The sequence below is a fragment of the Triticum dicoccoides genome, chromosome 2B (assembly GCF_002162155.2).
Source record: "Triticum dicoccoides isolate Atlit2015 ecotype Zavitan chromosome 2B, WEW_v2.0, whole genome shotgun sequence".
NCBI lineage: Eukaryota > Viridiplantae > Streptophyta > Magnoliopsida > Poales > Poaceae > Triticum > Triticum dicoccoides.
In genome coordinates this window covers 107782747-107792394 of record NC_041383.1, presented here as the reverse complement: position 1 = coordinate 107792394, position 9648 = coordinate 107782747, and the positions used below count along the sequence as shown (strand labels likewise).

Genomic DNA, 9648 nt, shown 5'->3' with positions numbered 1-9648 from the left:
CGCATAAGGGAAAAGGACATCCATTCAATTTATTGGAAACTTGAACAGATCATGCACAAAAAGGTTCATGGTCCAAGGTTTCTTACCATGTCATGCATGTAAGTGCTAGCTCCATAAGTCTGAGCATGTCCTCAATGTTTGGAAACCAAGGACCACCAAAAGGGGGGTACATCGTCAATCTGTTGGGTGGAATGTGGGTTCGTAGCGACAACAGATAATCCGCTTCAACTTGGAGCTCAATGGTTGGTTGCCAAGGAACAAATCCTATGCCGAGAGAAGGAGGTAGTCGTGGACATGGAGATGACCTCAGATCTGGGCGTATAGTTGGGACTACAAAGCGATCCTCATCCAACACACCTGCTGAAGATGCCTCTGTAACTGACTTGAGGAGCTTATCATGCAAGTCCTCCAAGTTGCACTGAACACTCTATAGGCATGTCATGTGCCAATCCACATGCCCTGAGAGGTCCAATAGGTTCATCGGCGTGAAATGAGGAAGTTGCACCTTCTCTTAATGGACATCGTTCCGGTTTGACCCATTAACAGGGTTAGAACCAGAAATATCATGACCATTCTCTGAGGAAGAGGATGAATTGGAGTGGCTCCTGAAGTTGGTTAAACCTACAACAAAAAAAATGATGAATTAATGGCTCCGGTACCATCTTGCAATAATAATCATGTTGAAATACCCAAATTTTGTGCCAAATATGATCTTTAGCATGAACTGGAAATAATCTACCTGAGATCCGATGAATTTTCTTTTCATCTTCATCCACGCAAGAATTTCCTAGGACGGACACATCTTCGCCATGTGCATTTCCAGGATCAGGCATGACTTGGGAGAGACCTTCTCCAAGGTCTTGCCTTTTGCCCCGTCCATGTGTACCCAATGTATGTATACTAGATGCGTATGCATGCTTTGCTGCGCCGCATGCCTTCAAGAGGCTCTCTGGTAATTACTCTTTTTTGTGTGTTTAGCTAATCTAGTTGTTATTGTTTGTAAGTACAGTGGTCATCATAAGGTTTCTTCAGTGTTCATTGTATTGGCAGAACACGGGTCAGGCACATACACAAGAACAAAGACCTAGGAAATAGAGAGGAACAAAGAAACCAAAGGACTCCAACCAACGAACACAAAGAGGGGAGCTGGTGCGGTGGCTAGGGTTTCACCATGGAGTCGCCTGTGGGATGAGCAAAACAATACATATAGTTCACAGGTAAAGAGGGAATTTATTTCATAACATAAACTATCAGGCTAACTTGAGCTAAAACCAACACAATTCGAGTCTAGGCTTACAAGCTCCAACGATTTTCCTTACATTTTTGCATAGCAAACTTAAGATGACAAGAACACGACTAAGCACAACAACAATCTTTAGTAGTTCAACAACAATCAGTGGAAATGCACAACTAGATAATCAATGGACCACATGTACTATACTAATAAGAAGGCCAATTATAAAGTTAGCAAATGTACCAAAAGTTGATTTATACACATATTCAAACAAGTTACAGATATTCGTCTGCAGGCCGGCTCCTGTGGGTTGCACTCGCGCCTGGCTTGGAGCTCCCTTGCGGACCTTGTTATCCATGCCTGGTTGTTTCATGGAGAGTAGGGAATTGTTCATCGTACATAGAGTTTTGACGAGCCACCGCGAAAGGGCATATTGGTTCTGAACTCCAGGTTCTCATGCTACTCCGCCATGACCTACTGGTCATTGACCACTTTGACGGCAGGTGTGAACACCACGACAAGTGAAGAGGGTTGGATGTCCCCACCATGACAAGGAACCGTGATCCTCGACGACATCCATGTTGCTACCCACCCATTCTCAGACCTGGCAAGAACTTTGTTAGTACCAAAAAATATGTTATCTATAGTTTCAAGTTTGAACAGTGTTGCATACTGCTCTGCTCACTATTGCTTGAAGATGCACCATAGTGTGGATTGCCTCTCGTATCATCAGTGTCTGTATTGCCACACTTGCGATCGTAGCCTGCCCATTTGTTGAGCCAACATCCGGCCTCCTGTCTTTGTAACCCCCGTCTGATTGCCTCTGCCTTTGCGCCCTTCCCCTATCGTGCTATGACATGTTCCTGTTAGTGTCCCAACCCTGCAAAAGTAAATTGTAAATGGCGAGCAGTCAAGAATTGAATCAGTCAACTGCATATAGAGCTAAATAGAAAAGTGGGGAAAACATTTTCCCAAGGTTTCTTATTGTTCTAGGGATGTATGTGTCAGTTCCACGCGACTGTCGAAAATCCAACATAGTTGGATAGAATACCACCCCGCTGGAGAGAGCATCTGTTCCAAGTGGTCTTGAATAGTTCCACGCATAAGGGAAAAAGACATCCATTCAATTTATTGGAAACTTGAACAGATCATGCACAAAAAGGTTCATGGTCCAAGGTTTCTTACCATGTCATGCATGTAAGTGCTAGCTCCATAAGTCTGAGCATGTCCTCAATGTTTGGAAACCAAGGACCACCAAAAGGGGGGTACACCGTCAATCTGTTGGGTGGAATGTGGGTTCATGGCGACGATAGATAATCCGCTTCAACTTGGAGCTCAATGGTTGGTTGCCAAGGAACAAATCCTATGCCGAGAGAAGGAGGTAGTCGTGGACATGGAGATGACCTCAGATCTGGGCGTATAGTTGGGACTACAAAGCGATCCTCATCCAACACACCTGCTGAAGATGCCTCTGTAACCGACTTGAGGAGCTTATCATGCAAGTCCTCCAAGTTGCACTGAACACTCTATAGGCATGTCATGTGCCAATCCACATGCCCTGAGAGGTCCAATAGGTTCATCGGCGTGAAATGAGGAAGTTGCACCTTCTCTTAATGGACATCATTCCGGTTTGACCCATTAACAGGGTTAGAACCAGAAATATCATGACCATTCTCCGAGGAAGAGGATGAATCAGAGTGGCTCCTGAAGTTGGTTAAACCTACAACAAAAAAAATGATGAATTAATGGCTCCGGTACCATCTTGCAATAATAATCATGTTGAAATACCCAAATTTTGTGCCAAATATGATCTTTAGCATGAACTGGAAAATAATCTACCTGAGATCAGATGGATTTTCTTTTCATCTTCATCCATGCAAGAAATTCGCCGTGTGCAGTTCCAGGACCAGGCATGGCTTGGGAGAGACTTTCTCCAAGGTCTTGTCTGTCGCCCCGTCCATGTGTACCCAACATATGTATACTAGATGCATATGCGCGCTTTGCCACTCCACTTGCCTTCAAGCAGCTCTCTGGTATCTACTCTTATTTTTTGTGTTCTTAGCTAATCTACTCCCTCCGTTCCTAAATATTAGTCTTTTTAGAGATTTCACTATGGACTACATACGGAGTAAAATGAGTGAATCTATCCTCTAAAACATGTCTATATACATTCGTATGTAGTTTGTAGTGGAATCTCTAAAAAGACTTACATTTAGAAACGGGGGGAGTATTTGTTATTGTTTTTAAGTAGAGTGGTCGTCCTAAGGTTTCTTCAGTGTTCACTGTATTGGCACAACACGGGTCAGGCACATACACAAGAACAAATGCCTAGGAAATAGAGGAACAAAGAAACCAAATGACTCCAACCAACGACCACAGAGAGGGGAGATGGTGCGGTGGCTAGGGTGTCACCCTGGAGTCGCCCATAGGATGAAAGAGAGGGGAGCTGCTTCAACATGTACAACTTCTTGTACACTGCAACTCATGCATTTCAACACTGTAAATAAGAGCTTACTGCCAAGTAAAAAAGCCATGCATCATCAATGACTCGAAAGTTCAGACTGAAAATGAAAGTGACAACAGACTAACTGAAGCTTGAACACTAAAGTTTTAACCAAAAAAGTTACAAAGTAAACCATATAGTAATAGAGATGGCTAAAAGGGACGAGGAGTTAAAAGAAGTCAAAGGTAAGTCCAAGCGAAATTCAAGCAAGAGATAGACAATATATCATGAAACCACAGTAACTAGCATAGCGCGACTTGAAACCGCCACTACAACGAAAACAACACCACAAGGTTTAAAACTGTGCTACAGACCTTCATGCTAGTGGATTGTAGTTATAGTAAGCATGAACGAAAAAAATCCAAATACAAGAAAAATAGTAAAAAGTACACTAAAAAGAAATGATAATTGGAGCTGACCATACATATATTGAGCGTAAATGCTTCTTGCGTAGTAGTGTAGTGCAACCGCCACTGCTCGTTAACACATTGAGCTGAAACACCACACAGTTACAAATTCTTTCAGTCCTTCATGCATCGACGTTGTAAAAAACAGATGAAATAAGCAGGAATAAGCAAAATAAAATCAAAATTCATGCAAACAATGAGAAGACCGGATCCACCGAAAAAATCGCCATGGAGAAACGCAACTGTCACTTCGGAATTTAAGGGAAAGCGCGCATTCGCAAAAAAAAGGAAAGCGCGGGCCCAATAACGACTGAACGATCACTTCTCCTACAAATCACGTCGCGTGATCCAACAGCCAGCAAATTCGACTGAACTCAAATTGATGTCAGTCGAGTGAAAAATAGCAAAACCATTTGTGTAAGGTAAGCCTTACCATCCCAAATTCCAAAAGTTGGCATTACAGAATTCAATGTTTCATCAACAATTTCATGCAATTCTAGAGGTTGACCACAAACCAATCATGTCAGCCCCAAATACTAGTTCTCAAATAGCGTTACGAAATAAATAAGCTCCCCCCAATTCAACGTTTCATCAACAATTTCTTCCTCAACATATTCCCCGACCATTTACCCGGGAGGCTCATATTCTTAAGCTTCAAATACAGCACCCCAAGACCCCCTAAATCTTAGGTAGGCAAATTGTGTTCAAGTTAACAATTGGTATTTTATTTTCTGTTACCCAAGTCTTCCTGCCACAAAAGCCTTTTCCTAAAAAAAATCAATCATTTTCTCATTCCCCCTAGGCAAGCCATAGAAGGACGTCATATGCATAGGCTAATCTACCAGCCAGCACTTAGACATTTTTTCAATGCCATCCTCTACCCCTTTCAATGCTAGCAGGGGGTTGAGTTGCGTTGGTCCGAGGCAGAAGCAACCGCCGGCGCACATCTCTCGGTCGCCGACCACCATAGTCCCTGCAAATCCATAAATACGGCTAATATTGTTGCTACCACAATGCAGAGGAGCAGCAACGCAGCATATAAATCATGATGATCATGGAAAAGAACACACCAGCATTCCACACGGAAACAAAGAGAGGCATTGTTTTCTAACTACTTTTTTTCTTCTTTTTTATAAATGCTAAATGTCTGATCTACAAAGGCTACATTTTTTTGTCATTTTCTATTTTTGCTAATTTTTTTGGGTTATGCATATATAAAGCTACGGAGGGTGCAGCCAGCGCTTGCATTGCACTGCACTAGAGGCCGCCCTCTTCTACACTACAGATAATTAACAACAGCGATAAAATGTACCGGAATTATTAGAGTTTTTACAACACAGAGATAAACATGCTATCACCACGGATAGCATCGATCCAAATTGTTTGTTTATGCCGCCGCACGAAAATCCTGCTCCATCTCCTCGAGCACACCATCCCCTCAACCAAGTCATGAAGTTAAGCTCTCCCCTTGCACCGTCACGATTAGTTGTATGTCATCTCAACTCTACCATGTGCCGCGACTGCGAGCGTCATGTCAGCGGCGGGCCGCAACTTGGAGAGGAGGGAAGTCAGCATCGTACGGGTTCTCGGTCGCCAGGGGAGGGAAGTCAGCATCGTCTTGCAGCTGGTAAGGCCCGGCAGCCCTGCACAAGTTCCATCAGGAAGCAGTGTTAGTTAGAAGATGATAGTTTGATTTTCATAGTGCAAGATGAACATGAGACTCGTGCATGAGCTAGGAAAGATGGTGTACAGTACTGTACCTGTTTTCGGCCGCACTGGTACCGGGCCGAGGGCTCTGCGATGTGGAGGCAGCGGGGGATCCTACGGGCCCGTTTTGGGCCGCACCCACACCAGGCCTGGGGGATGGCACGTGGGGCCAGCTCTGGATTGTACGCACAACAGGCATGGGGCTATGTGCCGGCAGGTTGGGCCAGCTTTGGCTCATAGTCACACCGGGTCTAGGGCTCTGCATTGCTGACCCAGAGGCTTCTGCAGGCCAGCTCCTGGGGGTTGCACCCGCGCCTGGCCTGGGGCTCCTCTGTGGGCCTTGTTGTCCCTGCCTTGTTGTTTCTTGGAGAGCAGGGAATTGTTCATCGAACACGGAGTTTTGACGAGCCACTGAGAAAGGCCCCATGGTTCCGAACTCCAAGTTCCCATGCTGTTCCGCCGTGACGACAGGTGTGATCACCACAGCAGGTGAAGAGGGATGGCTGCCACTGCCATGACGAGGAATCGTGATCCTCGGCGGCATCCGTGTCACCACCCACCCATTCTCAGACCTGGCAACAACTTCGTTAGTACCAAACAAATATGGTGTTCGATGGTATCAAGTTTGAGCAATGTTGCATACCTCTGCTCATTGTTGCTTGAAGGGGTTGTGCTTGAAGAGGCACCCTGGTGTGGGTTACCTCGCATCGTCAATGTTAGTCCTGCTGTGCTTGCGCCCGCAACATGCCCATTGCTTGAGGCAACATCCGGTCTCCCTTCTCCGTAACCCCGGTCTGATTGCCGCTGCCTTTGCATCCTTCCCCTATCATTCCACGACTTGTCCCTGTTCCAACCCTACAAGAGTAAAGTGTAAACGGCGAGCAATCGGAAATTGAATTAGTCTACTACAAACAGAGTAAACTAAAAAGTGGAAAAATCATTTTTCAAGGTTTCTTACTGTTCTGGGGATGTATGTGCCTGTTCCACGTGATTGAGGGAAATCCCACATAGCTAGATAGAATGCCACCCCGCTGGAGAAAGCATCTATTCCGAAAGGCATCGAGTAGTTCTGCGCATAAGGAGAAAAAGACATCAAGTCAATATATTAGAAACTTGAACAGAACATGAACAAAAAGGACCATGAGCCAAGGTTTCTTACCATGTTATGCACGTAATTGCTAGCTCCATAAGTCTGAGACATGTCCTCGTTGTTTGGAAACCAAGGACCAGCAAAAGGGGGATAGGCCGAGAATCCATTGGGTGGAATGTGGGTACAAGGTGACGGCAGATATTCCGATTCAACTTGGCGCTCAATGATCGGTTGCCGAGGAACAACTGCCGTGCTGAGAGAAGGAGGCAGCCGCTGGCATGGAGTTGACCTCGGAGCAGGGCGCAGAGGTGGAACTACAAAGCGATCCTCATCCAACACACCTGCTGAAGACGCCTCTATAACCGACTTGAGGAGCTTACCGTGCATGGCCTCCAAGTTGTACTGAACACTTCGTATGCATCTCATGTGTAAATTCACATGTCCTGAGAGGTCCAGTAGGTTCACCGGCGTGAAAGGAGGAAGTTGCACCTTCTCTTGATGGACACCGTTCCGGTTTGACCCGTTAAGGGGGTTAGAACGAGGAACCTCGTGACCATTCTCCGAGGAAGAGGATAGATCGGAGTGGCTCCTGAAGTTGGTTGAACCTACAACAAAGAAATGATGAATTAATGGCTCCAGTACCATCTTGCAATAGTAATCATGTCAAAGTAAACCATATAGTAATAGAGATGGCCAAAAATGACGACGAGTTAAAAGAAGAAATCAAAGGTAAGTTCAAGAAAAATCCAAGAAAGAGATAGACAATATAATCATGAAACCACAGTCACTAGTGTAATGCGACTTAAAACCGACACTGCAACGAAAACAACACCACAAGGTTTGAAACTGTGCTACAGGCTTTCATGCTAATTGGTTGTAGTTACAGTAAGCATGAACCAAAAAATCCAAATACAAGAAAAATAGTAAAAAGTACACTAAAAAGAAATGATAATTTGAGCTGATCATACATATATTGAGTGCATGCTTCTTGCGTAGTAGTGTAGTGCAGCCGCCACTGCTTGTTAACACATTGAGCTGAAACACCACAAGGTTACAAATTCTGTGTCCTTCATGCATCGACGTTCTAAAAAACAGATGAAATAAGCAGGAATAAGCAAAATAAAATCAAAATTCATGCAAACAATGAGACGATCGGATCCACCGAAAAAAATCGCCGTGGAGAACCGCCTCTATCCCTTTCCCCTCCTCTCCTGGTCTCTGCTGCAACTGTCACTTCAGAATTTAAGGGAAAGCGCGGGCCCGACAACGACTGAACGATCACTTGTCCTACAAATCACGTCGCGTGATCCAACATCCAGCAAATTGGACTGAACTCGAATTGATTTAAGTCGAGTGAAAAATAGCAAAACCATTTGTGTAAGGTAAGCCTTACCATCCCAAATTCCAAAAGTTGGCATTACAGATTTCAATGTTTCATCAATAATTTCATGCAATCCTAGAGGTTGACCACAAACCAATCATGTAAAACAGGCTAATAAAAAATATATCCAAAGGTACATTGGATTAGCTGACGCAATGTAACTGATACATCTACCAACACTATTTATAAAACAATTCTACCAACATTAGAAACAAAGACCAATTCTGGAATGAGTCAGCCCCAAATACTAGTTCACACAGCGTTACGAAATAAACAATTCAACAAAATACTAGTTCAAGCCCAAAAGTTCTAGGCTTGAGACATAATTTGGTTATCAAGGTATTAATTTCTTCCTCAACATATTCCCTGACCATTTAACCAGGAGGCTCATATTCTTAGAGCATCTCCAGCCGTTGTGTACCCCCAGGGACGATTTTTGCGCCGGATGAAAACTTGCCGGCGCTAATTTTGCTCTTGGGGTGGGAATTTTCCTAGTAGTTTTAGCCCCCGGGCCACGTCTCACTCGCTTGTGCTTGTCCGCCGCCGCTCGAGCCGCCGCCGTGTCCGCCCCGAGCTAGGGCCGAGGAGGAGCTCGTCCGCCGCCGCTGCGTCTGCCCCGAGCCAGGGCCGAGGAGGAGCTCGTCCGCACGCTCCCGCCTCCGCTCGAGCCGCCGCCGCGTCCGCCCCGAGCCTGGCTCGGAAGAGCTCGTCCGCGCGCGCCACCAGCCACGGGCAAACTCGCCTACGCACAACTGCCTGCCGCTGCTGACCGTCAATGGTGCGCACCGGCGTGTGCGAGGTCGAAGAAATAGGTGCCGGCTTCGAGGGAGCTGCAGCTGGTGCGCCTCGAGCAAGGACGACAGGTCCGGCGTCGACGAGGACCAGCGGCACTCCCACGGGCTGGGCGGACGGGCTCTTCGCGGAGGATCTCGGCTGCGTGCGTGCCCCGTCGGCTCTGTCCTCCGGCGACGAGGCTGAGGCGGCCGGGCGGCCGGGCTGCACGGAGCACGGCGGCGAGGCCGAGGCGGCTGGGCGTGGGCAGCCCTCCGGCGACGGACACAAGAGCGGCGCCAGGCGGCGGGGACGGGAGCGGAGGGAGAGAGATGGAGAGAGAAAGAAGGGAACACGTGCGTGGTCTAGTGAGGAAAAGTGAGGGGAAAGGAGAGAGAGGTTGGCAGGTGGGCCAGCGTCTAAAACGGCGAAATTAGGCCCCCCATGAGCCCCCCGGTGCGCTGGGGATGGCATGGGATCGCTCGCGCTGTTTTTCGCTCTTGCCGGCGAAAAACGGGGCCTTGGGGGCGTGAGTAGGGCGTTTTTTTGCCCGCC

The 9648-nt window shown here is 46.6% G+C and overlaps 1 protein-coding gene across 1 annotated transcript; it reads right to left on the bottom strand.

The window, feature by feature from the left end:
- Nucleotides 1-5561: 5561 nt before the first annotated feature.
- LOC119360592 lies at nucleotides 5562-8359 on the bottom strand. Its single transcript, XM_037626161.1, has 6 exons — nucleotides 8335-8359; nucleotides 7011-7546; nucleotides 6810-6920; nucleotides 6495-6706; nucleotides 5905-6423; nucleotides 5562-5787 (listed from the first exon to the last, which is right to left on the bottom strand). The coding sequence occupies exons 1-6, from the start codon at nucleotides 8357-8359 to the stop codon at nucleotides 5679-5681; spliced, it is 1512 nt and encodes a 503-aa protein (XP_037482058.1). The 3' UTR covers nucleotides 5562-5678.
- Nucleotides 8360-9648: the final 1289 nt, after the last annotated feature.